Below are 21,158 nucleotides of genomic sequence, written 5' to 3' on the forward strand. Positions count from 1 at the left end.
CTCATAATTAAACATTATGTGACTATGCAGCTTTGGAAATGGATTTGTAGAGGATCAGAAAAGCACTGGTACAATGTAGCTGGAAAACTGTAACACTTGGATAGTACAACTTAAATTTTTATTGTATCAGTAAAACTAAAGTATACAGTATACAAACCATTTTAAAATCAATTTTGACACTAACAGTTGATGAAAAGCTTATGCACATTACAGAAAGATATGCATCTGTTAATAGAGATGATCAAAGCTGCAAAGATTTGAACATGCCAAGTTGCGCACATTTTACAAGGGAATTTGATTTGCAACAAAGTTATTCTCATTGAGATGCTGCAGCAGCTGGATTTTGTAAGGGTGCCATTTGTGAGTAGCTAATATCCGCCAAAGGGATGTTTGACTGATGCCAGATTGGTGCGCTAAATTTACAGAATGGGCAAAACAAAAATTGGAACAGGATCCTCAGTTTACACAGAACATTATGTTCAGTGATGAGGCAAACTTTTTTGGGTGGGCCATTTATATGGATACACCTACATAACATGGGAATGGTGACAGTTTTCTTGCGTAGGGTGTCTTGAAATCTGCTGCAATGACCCGGGTACTGCATTCACCAGACATCAACACAATTTCTAGCCACTTAACCTCTGCGACATGTCAATGGCTATAAACAAAGAGAAACTTGTAAATATGAAATGAAAGAATAAAGGTATGTTAAAACGAAGCACACCATTGTTTTTCTTGTGAAGTTCTCAATAAGTTTGATGTGTCATATGACCCTCTTCCCATTGGAAAAAATAAAGTTGGATCCAAAATGGCAGACTTCAAAATGGCCGCCATGGTCACCACCCATCTTGAAACGTTTTCCCCCTTCCATATACTAATGTGCCACAAACAGGAAGTTGATATCACCAACCATTCCCATTTGATTTAAGTGTATCCATATACATGGCCCACCCTGTAGAATTCTAGCACCACCTATTGGAACTAGCAATTCTTAAAGTCAATATCGACCCTATAACAAACTGTCACGATATGTATTGTGACCCAACGAGTGGTCGGTCAGTGGACGGCGCAATACACAATGGGATGGTATTGGGGAGAGGAAGGCCCTACAGATAGGGAAATGGGAGATGGTCACCACCTGAGCTCAAACCTGAGCCTGTCTCTGCACTCCCCAAAGCGGGTCATTCGCCTGCTGCCATCACGTACCTAAGTCCCTCGCTGTCACCTAATACTGCCCTGGTTAGTGCATTGGCCGGCAAGGGGCAGTATCCTCACCACTGCAGATAATACCACACAGGTGACAGTGACAAACACCAAAGGGACTAGGTGAAAATACAACACTTAGCTTCCAAACACTGCTGCCAAGCTCCACACTGCAGATAGCACAAGCACAGGACTCCAAACACCAGAGAGCTGCTCCTGCTAGGCTGGCCTCCAAAGATAAACTATCACCAACAGTCAGCTGATGCATCAGGTGACCATTTAAACCATTTATAGGACGGTGGGAGTGGTCACCACCATATCAGCTGACCCAGCAACACTGCAGTTGTATCAGGATCCTGTCAGCACCGCCGCACTGCCGCCGCTGAACAGGGTGACTCACCCACACAGCGGGAGAGCCCGGGGTCAGATACCGCAGGGAAAGCTCAGGCAGACGGGACCTGAGCAGCGTGCTGAGGATGACAGAAAACAAGGACCTGTGATCATGTGACCACAGGGGGCGGGGCTTAGCATCCTGCTGCTGGAGATGAGTGCAGCATTCTACAGGGACCCTGAAGTAGAGGAGAGGGGAACTCAGGAGGAGCGATCAGAGAATAGAACGTAAACAAGGAGTCATACACGGAGATAGCAGTGCAGTACAGGAGGGACAGACAGAACTCTAAACGGGACAGAACCAGATCAGAACTAGACAAGCATAAAGTAGCACAGACACAGGCACAACAGGGTCACACACACTCGGCCAAGGGTCACAGTATAAGCGACGGGGAATGACCCCCACAATTAGGCTATAAGAAGCCTTCCAGAATCCCACAGGCCATCCAGATTAACCTCTGAACTACCTAATCCCACAAACTAAGCAGATCATGACAGTACCTCCCTCCCAATGGGGGACCTCCGGACCCCCAGGTTTCCCAGGCTGCCGGGCATGGAATGCACGAACCAGGCGGTCAGCGTATACCGATCTGGCTGGTACCCATGATCGATCTTCCGGACCATACCCCCTCCAATGTACCAAATACTGCAAAGACCCCCAAACCCGCCTGGAAGCCACAATATGTTGTACCTCAAACTCCATATGTCCCTCAACCAAGACTGGAGGAGGAGCAGCTTCAGTATCCTCCCTCACCGCCCCCAAGGGTTTAAATAAAGACCTATGAAAGACATTATGGAGTTTTAAGGAGGGAGGAAGATGGAGGTGATAGGTTATGGGGTTCATTACTTTGAGGACTTCATAGGGGCCAATAAATTTAGGCCCTAGTTTGGCAGAGGGCAGTCAAAGATTTATATTTCGTGTGGACAGCCACACTTTATTACCACAAAGCAGCGTCTGAGCAGAGTCTCTTTTCCTATCCACAAAGCGTTTATATTTCTCCTGACCCTTAGAAATATTTAAACAAACCTTCGTCCAAAGATCCTTGAGACAACTTCCACTGTCTGTAGCAGGCCGTATTAATCTCATAAAAATGATCCTGCTCCCTAAATTCAACTATTGCCTTCAACATAGCGTGGTAACTGTACCAAAATACTTTTTTACTAACTTAAACTCTTATGTTGCCTCATTCGTGTGGGGGAAGGGCAGACCCAAACTTAAACTGACGACTTTGCAAAGGCCTAAACAGGGGGGAGGAGCGGCACTGCCAGATTTCTTTTTATACTATTTGGCGGGACAGGCCAAAACACTTTGTAAGTGGATGCCTCATAATTATCTCCCTAATTCTGAAAGCCACCTAGTTAGTTCTGTTGGGGCTAAGTGCCCACTGGGTCTTTTAGAGTCGGAAAAAATAAATGCCCCCCGGTTGTTGCCCATGATACGATTGGCACGATCCACTTGGGAAAAAATTAAAAAGGTCACTGGGTTTGGAGACATTGTAGCCGAGATGCCTCTATGGGATAATGATTATTTCCCTGCACTGATGAATCACCCGTCTGCAAATTTTTGGGTTTCCCATGGAGTCCTGTCAATAGGGGATTTGTATGATCAGGGGGTCTTTAAATCCTTTGAGCAACTACAAGTTGGATGTGATCTTCCAAGATCTCAATTTTTCCGATACCTGCAACTCAGATCTGCCATTCAGTCATTTGCTAGGAGTGTGGGAACAAACCGGAACATTTCATCTTTGCCCTTGATAGGTATCCTTAAGTCACAGGGACCTCAGGGCCTTATCTCGTCCCTATACACATATCTGCTATCAACGGGAGCGAATTCTGTCATAGACTCAGTGAAAAGCAAATGGGAGGGGCTTATCACTAATGTGCAGAGTGAGGAATGGGAGGATATTTTGGACTCCCCTCTCAAAGTCTCCCCGTCGGTCAATAATCGGATGACCCAACTATATATAATTCACCAGTCATATTTGACTCCACTGAGACTCTTTCGGATGGGTCGATACTCGACGTCGGAGTGTTTGCATTGCCACTCACCAGACGCTGACTTTGTACATATGGTATGGCAGTGTCCCATTATTCTTAATTATTGGAGGGAGGTAACATCATTATTGGCCTCCATACTGTCAATCCCGATTCCTCTTGAGCCTTTAGTCTGCCTGTTTGGGGTGTGGGACGAGGAGACTTGGGACCATTGTGTGGGGATTTTTCTACGTGAAACCCTGTTTTTGGCACGGAAGTTGATAGCCCTGCGATGGATGGGGAACTCACCCCCTTCCATTAGGTCCTGGGTCGAGTTGGTGAATGCAGTTGTTCCCTATGAGCGCACTCTTTATCAAAACAGGGGTTGCCCGGGTAAATTCAACAAAATCTGGGATAGATGGAACACCTCTCATCTCACCCTGTGACATGACTGATAGACACAAACATGGTTTCTCTGACTTTGTACTGCAAGTACTGCACAGTGGAGGGGAAAAATAATATTCAGCTATTGTTAAATGGCGGCTTAATAGTTTCAGAGGCTTAGTTTAGTTGTAGTTTAAAGTTTTATGTTTATAACTTTATGTTTTGATTGTTTTAATAATTATATACATATGTTTTCCTCCTGTGAAATGATTGGCATATGTATGTGCTGTCTTTACCTTTCTTTGCAAATGTAACCATGCGGATTAATGATGAGGACAAACATGTATGTTATACTTTATTTGCGTTTGAAAATAAACGAATTTAAAAAAAAAAAAAGATCCTTGAGACGATTGACCCCGTCCTCTGCCCCCCAGACAACCAGAATCTATTAGAGAAAATTCGCCAAAATGAGGGTTCATCCCATTATTAATAAAAAATGGTGACCTACCGGTAGATTGGTTTACCCGGTTATTGAAGGCGAATTCTGCTAATGGTAAGTCATCAGACCAGTCGCTTTGCAGGGTAGAAGTCAGGCAACGAAGAATTTGTTTAAGCGACTGGTTGGTGCATTCAGTTTGTCCGTTGGTTTCTGGCTGATACGCTGAGGAAAAAGACAGAGATATCCCCAATTTTTTGCAGAAGGCCCCCGAGAATTTAGACACAAACTGAGTCCCTCTGAAACACAATATTAGTGGGGACCCCGTGTAAGTGTACCACCTGGGACAGGAAATATCTAGACAGCATCTCTGCTGAAGGTAAACTTGTCATGGGTACAAAATGTGCCAACTTAGAAAACCTATCCACCACTACCCAAATAACCGTATTACCACGGGATGATGGAAGATTGGTGATGAAGTCCATGGACATGTGAGTCCATGGCCTTCCTGGGACTGGCAAAGGCACCAATTCCCCGGCCGGCCAGCAACTCGAGCACTTAGAACGGGCACATATCCCACATGCTGCAACATGTTTCTTGATATCTGAAGCCATTAAAGGCCACCAACAGACCCTTGCCACTGCTTCCCGTGTGGCGGCCATACCAGGGTGTGCACAATAAGATTTGTAGGCCCCAATTCCTTATTCAGTCCTCTGTTGCATCCGGTGTTGTGAATTAGACTTTTTGGCTCCCTCTTGTGGTCACTAGTGATATGACTCTGGGATTGTCTTTCTTCAGTTTGGCACTCACCTGGGTCGTTAGTCCAGGGGTGTCGCTATATAAACTTCCTGGATCCTTAGTCCAGTGCCTGGCATCGTTGTAATCAGATCCTTCTGTTGCTCCTGTCTGCTGGTCCTGGTTTTTGCAAAATTAAGCTAAGTCTTGCTTCTTTGTTTTTTGGGTTATTTGCTTTGCTTCTATTTTTGTCCAGCTTGTACTAAATGTGAGTTCTGACCTTGCTGGAAGCTCTAGGGGGCTGGTGTTCTCCCCCCGGCCGTTAGTCGGTTCGGGGGTTCTTGAATATCCAGCGTGGATATTTTAATAGGGTTTTTGCTGACCATATAAGTCATCTTACTATATTCTGCTATTAGCTAGTGGGCCTCTCTTTGCTAAATACCTAGCTCATTCTTTTGTTTGTCTTTTCCTCTTACCTCACCGTTATTATTTGTTGGGGGCTTGTATCCAACTTTTGGGGTCTTTTCTCTGGAGGCAAGAAAGGTCTTTCTTTTCCCTTCTAGGGTTAGTTAGTTCTCCGGCTGGCGCGAGACGTCCAGAACCAACGTAGGCACGTTCCCTGGCTGCTGCTATTTGTGGTGCTAGGATTAGATATATGGTCAGCCCAGTTACCACTGCCCTATGAGCTGGTTTTTTGTGTTTGCAGACTTGGTATTTATTCCTGAGACCCTCTGCCATTGGGGTCATAACAATCCGGGGTTCACTTCTGTGGTAGGCATCCACAGCCTGGTATCTCCTGGGCACCTTGGGTTATTTCGAGGCACATTTTTGGCATAAATGATGTTGAATTTCCTGGCCGCGCTTTCCTACACCCCCTTCCTATGAAGCAGCAACCACTTTAAAAAAAAGTTGGCTCCAGTGATGAGCCCGCACCTTTTCCAGTACATGACAGCTGATCTGATTAGTAAAACAGGAGGAAAGAAGAGAGGGAGCCAGAGGCTTTTCTATATCTTCTTCCTCTATCAATCTCCTGCTGCAGTAGAATAGGGACTAGCAGGCTAGTAATTAAAGGGGGCTTCCTGGGTATTGAAATAATTGCCAACTATAGTGGCAATAAAATTGCACGTAGGCACAGTGCCCATTTAGTGCCTTTTCTGAAAAATATCCATTTATTGCCCCTCTGGAACCTTTCTGTTCAGTTTCCCCTTCTTTACTGAATTGTCAGACATTTCCACTTTGCCCATGGCAAACCTAACACCAGTGCCCCCTTGGTGCCTAAGTAGATAAGGATGAGCAGTATTGGATAGTGAATGGTCTCAATGCATTTAGCACCAATGTGCAATACAGTTGCCATGTAATGGAAATGTCCATAGAATTGAATGATGAGAGGCAGGTACATGCATGGGTAGCTGCCTCATGACATGGCACAGAGATTGAGGGACCACTGTTCTCAACATAAACCATCAATATTGTCACTATGCTGCTGCAGCCTGTGCAGGGACCCTGGATGTGCAGCATGGCTGGGGTTTGGCACCATTTTGTCTGGTTTGCTTGCTACTGCGCATATCGGGTCAACACGTGCCAAGGAGAGACGCATGCTGATGACGAGTGCACTGGTGGCATTTAACCACAGGGTGATTCTTCACTCTCGGGAGATGGAGGCCGGAAGAAGAGTCCGGGAAATGGCGTGCTGTGTCTGGCTGGTCCCGCTTTTAAAATGCGGTAAAGACCGCCACAGAGCGGGTCCTTTGCTCTGTCAGTCCCTCCAGTTTGGAAATGGAACAACCACAGGAGCAGAAACATCAGCGGCGGCATGGCAGCAGCAGTGGAAATCACACTGATTGGAAGAGTGGCATCGGGAGTGATAGTAGAACTAGCCAGCAGAGCCACAGCTCCAACAGAATCTTGACAGAATGGATGAATCCACAGCCTCAAGAGGGGATCTGTTGGGAGATATGATTCCACCTCCAAATCCGGTACCTTACCTAGCCCCTGAGTGTAAAGTGATCTCCATTAAAGTTCACTTTAAATAGGTGTCATTTGTTGTTAAGAAAAACCTAGTAAGTGTATAATGAAGGCTAAACATAGAATATGGGAATATGAACTCCGAAAGAAAGGGCTGGCTCTTGACAGAAGTAACTTTGCCGTTCCTGTATTGAGCAGTTTATGACGAATCCCCTAACTTTGCCTCAGAGCTATGATCCATTATTAGGGCAGAGGTTAAGAATTCCCTAAAAATCCCAAAGTCACGGGGAGGAGGATAAATATAGAAAGGCTAAGAAGGCTGGGACATTATCCCCAGATTCAGATGAATCCGTCAGATCGGAAAGGAAATACATATCCTCGGAATCCTCTTCTGCCTTGTCGCTGGATGGAGGTAAAGAGGGGCATCAGTGCTTTCCATTGGAAGAGACGGATAGACTAGTTGAGGCAGTCAGATCTACTATGGGCATTGTTGATCCTAAAGCCCAAAAATCTGTCCAGGATATTATGTTTGGGGGTCAGGAACAGAGGAAGCGTCAGACCTTCCCTGTAAATAATAAAATCTGAGCCCTTATCATGAGAGAATGGAAGAAACCCGAGGACAGGTTCTTTTCCTTCATCATTCAAAAAGAGATATCCCTTTGAGGAAGATTCTGCTTCATCTTGGGATAAAGCTCCAAAGTTAGATGTGACTGTCTTGAAGGAGATGCCAAAGGAGATGGCAGCACATGCTATACAGAATACGAAAGACACTGTAGAAGGAAATAAATCATTAAATATAATGTTTGTAAAAATGGGTAAACACCTAATGCAAACAATACCTAATACAGCAGCAGTCACTACTGACGGGTGACAAATATCCTGCTGAACATCTCAGGAAGCAGCAAAAAAACAAACATATTCTTTGTCCATGGTTTGCACTACAGACCAGCAGTATGGACCAGTCGGTCTTCAGTGAGGCACCATATTCACTTAGCAGTACATGTATGGGTCACCCTCTTACTATAACATGCATTGAAAAAAATCACTTGTTTAGTTTTGGTGAAGCCGCTTAAAGAAAAAATATCCAACAATGAGGTCTTTATACAAAAAAAGCTGTGCGTTCCTACTTTAAAAGATTTGTTTATTGTCCCTCTCTGCCCAATACAACGTGGGATATGCTGCATACCGGGTGGTACTATTACCTCGGCAATAATCCTACGATGGCCAGGTGCTTTCCATCACAAAAGGAGCAGTGCACGATATCCGCATGGCCTCCGCCAATCCCAACCAGAATGCAGCAGTCTCTCTCCATAGGCCACATCGAAACATGCAGAAATATTTTCATTTTCAGTGTATTTTCTGCAGCGTGGAGTGCCGATCATGGGCTCTTGAGATTGAACAAAGTAAACCCTGGCATTTGCTCTACTTTGCTGTACCCTAATTTAATCCCAAGTTTAAAAATGCAAAAAAAGAGCAATGGTAGGCCATGTATTGTTATACATATGATGCATCACAAAAAAAAAAAAAAAACAATGTGAATTTTCTTCTTTATGGCTGCACTAAAACACAGAGAACAAAACACAGAGACGGATCCCAAATGTTTCCATTATTTGTGCCTAATTTCATTTCAGACTTTTACGCTTTGTGATTTTCTTACATTTAATTCTGAGCTATTTTAGTCCAATGTTTATCCATTACACTGTGCTCAATGTACCTCAGCGTGTAACGTTACACACTGCTTCCATTCATACTAGTCGTGCTAGCCTCACTTGACCTGCCTTTACTTAACAACCTTTCCCTCTACATGTCTGCTCGGTCTGCTTGTTAAGATGTATAATGGTCATGTTTATCTATAGCCACTAAATGGACAAAAGTATTGGGATACTTCCACCTTATACATGAAGTACAAGAACGTTCATGACATCCCATTCTAAAGCCACAGGATCTAATATGGAGTTGATCCCCACTTTGCAGCTATATCAGCCTCCACCCTTTGGGAAGGCTTTCTACAAGATTTGGGAGTTTGTCTCTGAGAATATTTGCCCATTCATCCAGAAGAGAATCTGTGAGATTAGACACTGATGTTGGAGGAGATGGTCTAGATCTCAATCTCCGCTTTAGTTCATCCCAAAGGTGTTTGATAGGATTGAGGTCTAAACTCTGTACGAACAGTCAAATTCTTCCATACAACCTCCTCCAACCATGTCTTTATGTTCCTTGCTTTGTCTACTGGCGAACAGTCGTGCTGGAATAGAGAAGGTCCTTCCTCAAACTCTTCTAACACAGTGGGAAGCAAACTATTGTCCAAAATGTCTGGTAGGCTGAAGCATTAGGATTCATCTTATTTGGAACAAGTTTATCTGGGCCAAACCCTTAAAATCAACCTAATGGCATTAGCCTTCTTCCACCAAACGTTATAATCGGGAAAGAGCAGTCAAACAGGCTACATTCTTCTCCGGGAAGCAGAGTGGGCAGTTGCTCTGGTCCAGCTCATAAGATGGGCCCACCCAGAGTGACCGCTACACAACGGTATCAGTGGATATAGCCTGCCGATACATTTCAACTCAGCAGTAGAGCAGAAGGCCATGTTCTCTCCTCACGACTACTCTCCACTCTGTAATCCGCAGTTCACTTTAGACCTGCAGCCTACGTAGCAGAAGGAGCATGTACAGGACAGCTGGTGCACTGACGTCTCCGCATCGTTCACTGTGGGACCATGTGTTGGAGCCATTATTACTGCATGTGGAGGACTCAAGGGACATTATTACTGTCTGTGTGTGGGAGAGGAGACTAGGGACTGTATAACGGCACTGTTATTACTGCATATTCGGGTCTTGGGACGTAATTACTCTATGTGGGGGAACTCAGGACATTATTACTGCATGTGGGGGGATTCAAGGGACATTATTACTGTATGTGTGTTGGGGGAAGTTCATGAGACTGTATAACGGCACTGTTATTACTGCATGTGGGGGTCTCAGGATGTAATTACTCTATGTGGGTGTCATGGTCTGCTGAGTTTCTGGGATTAGGTGGTTTTAGGGTTAACTTGGATGGCCTCGCTCTAGGATTCTGGAAGGCTTTTTATAGCCTCATTGTGGAGCCATCCTCTGTCGCTTATACTCTGACTCTTAGCCGAGTGTGTGTGACCCTGTGGTGCCTGTGTTTTGTGCCTGCGCTAATTTATGCTTGTCTGGTTCTGATCTGGTTCTGTCCCCGTTTAGAGTTCTGTCTGTCCCTTTTGTACTGTGTTGCTATCTCTGTGTATGACTACTGGCTTACGTTCTGACTATTCTCTGCTCGCCTCTTCTGTACCGCACCGCCCTCTCCGTGTCTGACCCCCCGTTTGTACGACTTGAGTTTTCCTTTCCCCTATTTCAGGGTGCCTGTAGAATCCTGCACTTATCTCCAGTAGCAGGACTCTAAGCCCCGCCCCCTGTGGTCACATGATCGTAGGTCCTTCTACTTTCTGCTACCTTCAGCACGCTGCGCAGGACCTGTCTGCCTGATCTTTCCTTGTGCCATCTGACCCCGTGCTCTCCCGCAGTGTGGGTGAGTCACCCTGCTCAGCCATGGCAGTGCGCCGGTGCTGACAGGGTCCTGATATTGGGGGAACTCAGGACATTATTACTGCATGTGGGGGGATTCAAGGGACATTATTACAGTATGTGTGTTGGGGAGGCTCATGAGACTGTATAACGGCACTGTTATTACTGCATGTGGGGGTCTCAGGACGTAATTAATCTATGTGGGGGAACTCAGGACATTATTACTGCATGTGGGGGACTCAAGGGACATTATTACTGTATGTGTGTTGGGGAGGCTCATGGGACTGTATAACAGCACTGTTATTACTGCATGTGGGGGTCTCAGGACGTAATTACTATATGTGAGGGAACTCAGAACATTATTACTGCATGTGGGGGGACTCAAGGGACATTATTACAGTATGTGTGTTGGGGAGGCTCATGGGACTGTATAACAGCACTGTTATTACTGCATGTGGGGGTCTCAGGACATAATTACTATATGTGAGGGAACTCAGAACATTATTACTGCATGTGGGGGGACTCAAGGGACATTATTACAGTATGTGTGTTGGGGAGGCTCATGGGACTGTATAACAGCACTGTTATTACTGCATGTGGGGTCTCAGGATGCAATTACTATATGTGAGGGAGCTCAGAACATTATTACTGCATGTGGGGGGACTCAAGGGACATTATTACAGTATGTGTGTTGGGGAGGCTCATGGGACTGTATAACAGCACTGTTATTACTGCATGTGGGGGTCTCAGGACGTAATTACTATATGTGAGGGAACTCGAGGCATTATTACTATCCATTGGGCAACATTATTACTATGTGTACAGGAATTCTAGATTAATTAAATATGTGAAGGGTTTTATGGCATTATTACTATACATATGGGGTCTCAGGGGGCATTATTACTTTTGTTGAAGCAGTCACGGCATTATTAATTGCTAAGGGGACACTTAGGGGATATTAATATTTTTAGAGACACTTTGGGGACAATATTTAATGTTAAGTGGACAATTAAGAGACATTATTAAATTATAGGGACACTCAGGGTACTGTAACTGTCAAATGATTGCTAGCACAAAATAAATAAATGCGTTTAATTAAGGAAAAAAAATGTCCCCAAATGTGTCCCTGTCCTTTAACCCACACAGTGAACATGGTACATACGCTGCCAAAATTGCTGTTTTTCTTTTTGTTTATTCCACCTACAATTTGCAAAAAACGTGCTAAAAAGTCGTATTGTCCCTAAACATTTTCCAGTGAAAACCTTAAAGGGAACCTGTCACCACGTTTTTGGAAGATGGGATAAAAATAGCGTTAAATAGGGGCAGAGGTGGGCGTTACATTAGTGTGTTTGTTATGCATTTATTACCCACCTAAGTTGCCGAAATACCTTTGCAAAGTCTCCGTTTTCGCCTGTCAATCAGGCTGGTCTGGTCAAAAGGGCGTGTTGTCTTCCCCCAGATTTTGCGTAGTTTTCCGTTGGTGGCGTAGTGGTGTGCGCATGCCCAATTTCCCGAATCCTCTGCCAGGGGATTTAAAAGAGCGCGCTGTTCGTTATTTCATCGGTGATCAGTGGGCGTGGCCATCTTCCTTTGGCCGCGCGTGCGCAGAAGCAGCGCTCTGCTGGCCGCGGCTTCAGGAAAATGGCCGCCGCGATATCCATCTGCGCACGCGCGGCATCCCGCGGCCATTTTCCTGAAGCCGCGGCCAGCAGAGCGCCGCTTCTGCGCACGCGCGGCCAAAGGAAGATGGCCGCGCCCACCGATCACCAATGAAATAACGAACAGCGCGCTCTTTTAAATCCCCTGGCAGAGGATTCGGGACCTTGGGCATGCGCACACCACTACGCCACCAACGGAAAACTTACGCAAAATCTGGGGGAAGACAACACGCCCTTTTGACCAGACCAGCCTGATTGACAGGCGAAAACGGAGACTTTGCAAAGGTATTTCGGCAACTTAGGTGGGTAATAAACGCATAACAAACACACTAATGTAACGCCCACCTCTGCCCCTATTTAACGCTATTTTTATCCCATCTTCCAAAAACGTGGTGACAGGTTCCCTTTAAAGCGAACCTGTCAGCAGGATTGTGCTCAGTAAACTACAGACAGTGTCAGGTTGGTGCTGTTATACTGATTACAGTGATACCTGGTGAAGAAATTGTGTTTGTTGTGTAATCAGTGTTAGGCGGCCGTCACACTAGCAGTATTTGGTCAGTATTTTACATCAGTATCTGTAAGCCAAAACCAGGAGTGGAACAAATAGAGGAAAAGTATAATAGAAACATATGCACCACTTCTGCATTTATCACCCCCTCCTGGTTTTGGCTTACAAATACTGATGTAAAATACTGACCAAATACTGCTAGTGTGACGGCAGCCTTACAAGTTTTCAGTTAATGAGATTCTCGTGCTCCGGGGCGGCCTGTGGGGGGTCTTCATGTGGTGGTCTGCTTATGTATTCATGTATATGGCTCATGTATATGGCTACTGATCCCTCACTGACGTGCTCCCTAGTTTACATACTGAATAAACTATTGTGGGGGAAAAAAATATATATATCTTCATCAAAATGGCGCCTGCACAGTAGCATCTATTGCGTTCCGATAGATGTTACTGTGCAGGTGCCACCAGTGCCATTTTGATGGAGCAAATTTTTTTCTCAAAATGGCGCCGGCAGCCCTTGCGCAGTAGTATCTATCAGGCACCATTTTGATAAAGATTATATTTTTCTCCCACGATAGTATACGAATAAAGCATAAATACATAGAGGCATATTAGGCATGTATTATGCTACAGCGCAGGCGCCGCTGCCAGAGCCATATTCATGAATATTAATTTTTTTTGTAACCCCACAATAGTATATTCAGTATGCACAACAGGGGTCAGGTCAGTGAAGGATCAGTGACATATCATGAGCCATAAGGATGAATATATAAGCAGAGCACCACATAAAGCTCCGCCCACATCACACCTCAGCCCCGCCCCAGAGCACGAGCACCTCATTAACTGAAAACTCAAAATAAAGATTAGTCAACAACCACAAGACGGATTTCATCACCCAGGGATCATTGTAATCAGTATAACGGCGCCGACCTGACACTGTCTGTAGGTTACTGAGCACAATCCTGCTGACAGGTTCACATTAAACCGACTATTCCCCTGGGGAATGGGATTTTTTTTTCTGTCATATGGTTATAAACATATGGGCCTTTTAAGTTAATACATTCAGTATGCTAATTTCTATTTTACAAGGGGGCCTTGCTCGCAAGATTCTCCAGGGGCATGTCTTTAGTTTGCTCTGTATAATTACCTTGGTAATTATCCCCTTGGTAAGGATCATAAAAAATAGCATTTTAAGCACAGTAAAAAGACACATATCTCTGAAACTGCATCAAGGATTTGAAAAAAATAACAAACAACTAAAAAGTGAATACTTGGGAGCAGCAGGATAACAGGAACAAGGACTGTCCACTTTTGACCTGGTTCCCTTTAACTCAAAAAGCAAAAAAAGCTCCATAGCTCCATTGTTAAAAAAAAAAAAAGTTATGCCTCATAATATGGCAACACATAAAATTATTTTTAAAATAAAGTTTTATAGTGCAAAGGCAGTAACACATAAATATATATATTTGGTATTTCCACAATCGGATTGATCTGCAGTTTAGTTTAACTTGTCACTGACATAGCAGTAAACGCCATGAAAGCTAACCCCATCCAATAAAAATAAAATGAAAAAATGCTGTTTTTTTCCACCCACCACTAGAAAAAGTTGTTCAAATTTTTCAGTATATTAGATGTACCCCAAGATCATGCCATTATAGAACACCTACCACCAGGCTGACAATAAGAAAGGTCTGGCTCATCTCCCATAAAAACAAAAGGTTCCAGAATTGAAATTTCAACAGCCCGATCCTTCATCATCTGTCAATGAAGAGACCCCCCAATCCGGAGCAGATCGTTGACCATTCTCTCCAAAATTGACAGGTTCTGCAGACTTTTATCTAACGTGTATGGGAGCCTTTAACAATCTTTGTGTCCTATTGCAGACAGGGCATGCTGCAACCAGTGGTCCTACAACTACATGCAGAAGGGGCTCAGTGCTGTTCTCCTGGGACACCTACTGAAGCAGATTTTTCCAGTAAAGAAAAACAATCAATTTGCAAAAAAAGGACACATCTATTAAATCTTCCTCTAAAAAAAAAACTAAAAAACCCACAAGCATTTCTTGCTGGATTGCCTTTCTGAAATACTTTGGCATGCATCTGTTTGCTGAATGTAACATAAATAGACGTCTATGTTGGAGCAGAATAGTAAAATCTTTGAGACCAGCTTTAAATAAACTTAGCTGTATCCCTAAATATCCCAGATTTACTTTTCCTCTCATGGGAAAGTGCCCAGTAGGCCAGAAGTGACGCATTCCAAACCATCTAGCTATTCTGTTTATATAACATTTTATGCTATTTAATCATCGTAAATGTTGGAAAATGTGGGAAACTTACAACCAAAGCCAAACCTGTTTATGGAAAGAGCTCGAAAGCAAGTAAGGTGAGGCATATTTGATTTAAATGACAACAACAAGGAATTCTCCTTTCCTTTTACTGTGTGTATTTACAGAATTATGGTACAAATATAATTTTTGCATATAGCTACTTCTTATTTTACTGTGCTTTAGAAATTTGCAAATGTAGTTTATATATTTAGAAACTATATAAATCATTGCCAGTGGAGCGACAAGCTTACCTACCGTAGTGGAATGACTTCCGTAGCTCAATATGGGAATATGATACAGGAAAGATATATATCTTGGTACCGTGTTAGCCAGTAGATAGAAAAATATTTAGAATTGAGAGTCCTCGAAAGCTTGCAATTTGTTACCATCTTTTCAGTTAGCCATTAAAAGGTATCAACCACTGAGGACTCTCAATTCTAAATATTTTTCTATGGGAATAAATAAATGGGAATAAATTCAACAATTAGAATGTAGAGTCATGGCCAATAGTGTTGGCACCCTTGACATTGTTTCAGAAAATTGAGTATTTCTCCCAGACAATTATTGCAATTACACCTTTTTTTTGTTATTTATGTTTATTTCCTTTGGGTGTATTGGAACAAGACAAAAAAATAGAGAAAAAAAGGTTAATTGGACATAGTTTCACACAAAACCACAAAAATGGGCACATTTTTGGCACCCTCAACTTACTATTCGGTTGCATACCCTTTGAAATAAATAACTGAAATCAATTGCTTCCTATACTATAACCATTATCAAGCTTCTTACGCCTCTTAACTGGAATTTGTGACCATTCTTCTTTGAAATCTGCTCCAGTTCTCTCATATTTGAAGGATGCCTTCTCCCACCAGCAATTTTAAGGTTTCTCTAATGTGTTTAATGGGATTTAGAGTTGGACTCATTGCTAGCCACTTCAGAGCTCTCTAGCTCTTTGTTTCCATTCATTTATGGGTGCTTATTGAGGTATGTTTAGGGTCATTGTCCTGGTGGAAGACCCAAAACCAAAATCCTTCAGGTAATCTTCAGATTTCATTATAACTTGTACACAGTCAAGGTACCCAGTGCCAGAGGCAGCAAAACAACCCCAAAATATATTTGAACCTCCACCATATTTGACTGTACGTACTGTGTTCTTTTTATTGTAGGCCTCATTTTGTTTTCGGTAAACAGTAGAATGCTGTGCTTTACCAAAAAGCTCTAACTTGGTCTCATCTGCCTACAAGACACTTTCCCAGAAGGAATTTGGCTTACTCATGTACATTTTGACAAACTGCAGTCTAGCATTTTTATGTCAAAAGTGGGGTCTTCCTGGGTCTCCTGCTATAGTGTTTCATTTCATTCAAATGTCGGTGGATAGTTCACGCTGTAACGGATACACTGTGAGCCTGTAGGACATGTTGAATTTCTTTAGAACTTGATTTAGGCTGCTTATCCACCATCCAGACTATCCTGTGTTGCAACCTTTCATCAGTTTTTCTCTGCCATCCACGTTCAAGGAGATTATCTACAGTACATGGGTTGTTATCGTCCTGATTAGGTTGCGCACCTTGGACAAAGGAACATCAAGAACTCTGGAGATGGACTTGTAACCTTGAGATTGTTGATATTTTTTAAATAATTTTAGTTCTCAAGTCCTCAGACAGTTCTCTCCTCATCTTTCTGTTCTCCGTGCTTAGTGTGGCACATACAGACACACAATGCAAAGATTGAATCAATGTCTCCACTTTTTATCTGGTTTCAGGTGTGATTTTCATATTGCCCACACATTTTACTTGCCACAGGTGAGTTTGATCGCGCGTCATATGCTTGAAACAAGGTTGTTCACCGACATTTTTGGTAAGGTACCAACACTTTTGGCAGGCCCATTTTTGGGGGTTTTGTGTGAAATTATGTCCAATTTGTCCTTTTCTCAGTTTTTTTTTGTGTTGTTCCAATACACACAAGTGAAAAGAACCTGTGTATAACAAAACATTTGTTTCTGCTATAATTTTCCTGGAGAAATACTTCATTTTCTGGAACAATTTTAAAGGTGCCAACACTTTCAGCCATAACTGTATAAAATTAATGCGGTGTTCTCATGTTATTAAATTTATTTAGTCATTTAAACAGTCTGAAAAAAAGGTTTGTAATTGACTTGCTTTTTGTATCATTCTCCTGCTGCTAGAGTTTTTATCCTGCATAATAAATAGCTTTTTTTTCCCAAAGAGCTCAGTTACCAGAATATGGCTGAGTATGAGCAGTAGTTACGACCCCCTGACGAAGGATAAATACTTTCCGAAACGCGCGTCGGGTACGCAGGCACAGGATTCAGCCCCCCCAGGTATATATGTAACGTATTCCTGCTGTACTATTTTACACTGAGTCATATGTTTTCAGCGTGTGCTGACACAATATCCAATAACCTCGATAGGTTTCTGCACTTTTGCACTTTATATTTTGAGTGGTATATATCAAAATCAGTTATTATCTGATATTGTGCACTTGGTCACTTTATTGTGTGATATGGTTATATTTGTGCACTAAATTATTTGCTTTTTACATATATTTTTGCACCGTTTTTTATACGTAACACCTCCTTCCCCTTTTTAATTTTGTAGTGCAGTTTTTTTACGTACAGCAGAAACTTGAAAATCCTGATATTGTGGTGGGGATTCTGCTGGGAATTATAGACTCTTTTATAATCCTGTTGTTACACAAAATTTGTATGTTTTTATATAAAATTTTTTTTTTTTTTGGGGGGGGGATTTTGTAATCATTGCCATTCCTATTAATAAAGCTATATTTTAATATTCCCATGCTTATATAATTTTTCTGGATTTTGGTCTGTACTGTATTGCATTGGTTCTAACTCTTCTTATGCAGTGGTTTCCACTGCAGTTTTGCACAGCGCACCCTGGTGGTCGATTTTATATTATTTCTATATACACTTTTCTATATATTGATATGTGATATGGGGGATGTATGATCAACTGTGGGTGTACTGTGATATTCATTTAATCAGAATATGGCTGAGTATGAGCAGTAGTTACATTCCAGGAGAGGAGTTAACTCTTAAGATCCCAGTCAGCCCTTCCCAGCCGATTGATACGTGCCTCCCTCCCCCTCTCTCTGCCTCAACTGACAGAATTTTATTAGTCTTGTAGAATCCCAGTCCCATAGCCTACATCACAAGCAGTTTAAAGAGCAGTTCTCCTAATCATGGCTATATCCCAACACTGTTCAAATACACTGTTAACTCTAAATTTACATATATTGATAGCAGTGTGGAGTCAGAATATGGTTTTCTTAGTACCCATAGGTTCTCATCCATACCCTTGTTTTGCGGCTGCTTACTATAGTCTGTATCCCTCATTATATTCAGTACTACTACTCTCATTTTGTACTTGTTATGCTTCTAGAATCTAGATCATTGAGCTTATTGCTCCTCTATATATTCTCCTCTGATCCTTATTGATTTTTTTACTTTGTGATACTGTTTCCCTGATTTACATTTCATTGGTCTTTATAGGTACTGTATTGTATCAAGAAATGGCATTTATTGTCTATGACATCTTATTTTCATATTGTGGACTATGTCATTTTATCTGTTATGATGCTGAAGTTGGTTTCTTATTCATCCAGTTTCTTATTCGGGGCTGAAGTTGGCTTCTTATTAGACAACTTTTTTTTTCTTTTCTGTTTTTTTTTACAGCTTTAATGACAGAAATAAAAAATACAATAATAAAAAACAATGCAGCAAGGTGCCCTGTTCTGAATACACTTAAAAGCAGCCACAAAAGTTATAAAACTGGCACAAAAATGGGCATCAAAGTGGGCAATGAAGGGCAATATTGAAAGGATTAAATGACTTTGGGCCACTGATATCACACTGCAGACACATAGATCAGGATGCCCCACATCCAATTCAGGACACTCCAGCCTGGCCTAAATGTGTTCTGGGCATGAGAACTGGCATCGAAGTGGGCAAATAGCCAATGTTCACAGATTTTAATAAGTAACTGGTGTTTTTAAGGGGTTAAATGGCTTTGGGCCACTGATCTCACACCACCATTACATACCAAGTTATGACCTGCATAAGGCCAGTCTCACACGTCCAGATAATTCCGGTACCGGAAAAATCGGTACCGGAATTATCCGTGTCCGTGTGAACGTGCGTTTCTGTGGCACATCAGTGTGGCACACGTGCGGCACACGTGTGCCAACTGGGTACCACACGCACCGTGCAAGAGACAGCGCTAGAGATAAGTGCTGTCCCCCCACGTGGTGCTGAAGCCGCCATTCATATCTTCTCTGCAGCAGTGTTTGCTGTAGAGAAGATATGAATAATCCTTTTTTTTTTTTGTTTCTGGTGTTTAACATAAAGATCCCTGTCCCCACCCCCCTCCCACCCCCTGTGCGCCCGCCCGCTGTTATTAAAATACTCACCCGGCTCCCTCGCAGTGTCCTGTCCTGGCCGCAGCTTCTCCTGTATGCGGTCACGTGGGGCCGCCAATTACAGTCATGAATATGCGGCTCCACCTCCCATAGGGGTGGAGCCGCATATTCATTTCTGTAATGGATAGTATTCTAGATGAGGCCTGACCAAGGAGGAGTAGAGGGCGATAATTACTTCATGTGATCTAGACTCTATGCTTCTCTTAATACATTCTAGAACTATGTTTGCCTTTTTTGCTGCTGCATCACACTGTTGACTCATGTGCAATCTGTGATCTATTAGTATGCCCAAGTCTTTTTCACATGTGCTGTTGCTTAGGTCTATTCCTTCAATTCTGTAGATATAATTTTCATTTTTGTTGCCCAGATGTAGAATCTTACATTTCTCCTTGTTAAATACCATTCTATTAGTTGATGCCCATTGTTCAAGCTTATCTAGATCCTTGTGAATCCTTTCTCTGTCTTCTCTAGTGTTAGCTATCCCTCCTAGCTTTGCATCATTTGCAAATTTGATCAGTTTACCTTTAGTTCCCTTATCTAGATAATTGATAAAAATGTTGAACAACACTGGGGCCAGGACTGAGCCTTGTGGTACCCCATGTGAAAAACACTCTTCCAATTGGATGTGCAACTATTTATTAACACTCTTTGAGTACAATCACTGAGCCTGTTATGAATCCACCTCATTGTAGTCTTGTCAATCCCATACTTGGTATTTTTTTCAATAAGGATAGTATGAAATACTTTATCAAATGTTTTGCTGAAATCGAGATATACTATATCTATCGTATTTCGCTGATCCACCCAGTCAGTGATTCCATTATAAAAGGAAATTAGATTAGTCTGGCATGACTTGTTTGCTACAAAACCATGCTGGCTCTGCTTAATTACTGTATTCTTATCCAAGTACTTAGATACATACTGTTTAATAATTTGTTCAAATATATTTCCATGTTAGAAGATAGGGGCAACATTTGCCCTTCTCCAATCTTCTGGGACTTCTCCTGTTCTCCAGGATTTTTCAAAGATTCTGGCTAGTGGTTCTGCAATTTGGTTTATTCCAATGCTAACCGCTGTTTACCAGATGTTAGAGGAGGCAAACCTCCATTGATCTCCCATGATTTGGAACCTGGATTCTAATTTAAAAATAAATGGTCTTTGTGAGACAATTCCTTTACACAGTAACTATTATACATACCATAATGGACAGAAGACCATCTTTATCTTTATCAAATTTATCAAAGAATTTCTTATAGTATATCTGCCTCCGCTTACAGACCCTGCAGTAACTTCTCAGATATTCATGGACAGTCATATCTAATGATAAGGGAAAAACAACATAGTAAATTAAACCAAAATAATTTCCTATCACAGAATTAAAAGAACCAACACTATGGATGACCATAAAATACCAGGCAAGATGACACTGATAAAAAATATGCCTTTATTAATACATTGAAAAATAGAAGACATACATGGCTTCGTTCATAACAGATCAACATAATGTCAACAAACTGACTCTTGAAGCCCAAATATCTGCATGTGCAGGACACACTAATTGGATTAGAAAACCACAA

The 21,158-nt window shown here is 42.4% G+C and overlaps 1 protein-coding gene across 1 annotated transcript in view; it reads right to left on the minus strand.

Moving 5' to 3' along the window:
* Positions 1-21,158, minus strand: part of LOC143817983 (uncharacterized) — a 64,988-nt gene that overhangs the window by 7,898 nt on the left and 35,932 nt on the right. The window contains exon 6 of the mRNA XM_077299442.1: positions 20,780-20,898. Within this exon, the coding sequence (XP_077155557.1) occupies positions 20,780-20,898 (119 nt within the window). The remainder of the gene's footprint in view (positions 1-20,779; positions 20,899-21,158) is intronic.

Source organism: Ranitomeya variabilis, chromosome 3 (genome assembly GCF_051348905.1).
Source record: "Ranitomeya variabilis isolate aRanVar5 chromosome 3, aRanVar5.hap1, whole genome shotgun sequence".
Lineage (NCBI taxonomy): Eukaryota > Metazoa > Chordata > Amphibia > Anura > Dendrobatidae > Ranitomeya > Ranitomeya variabilis.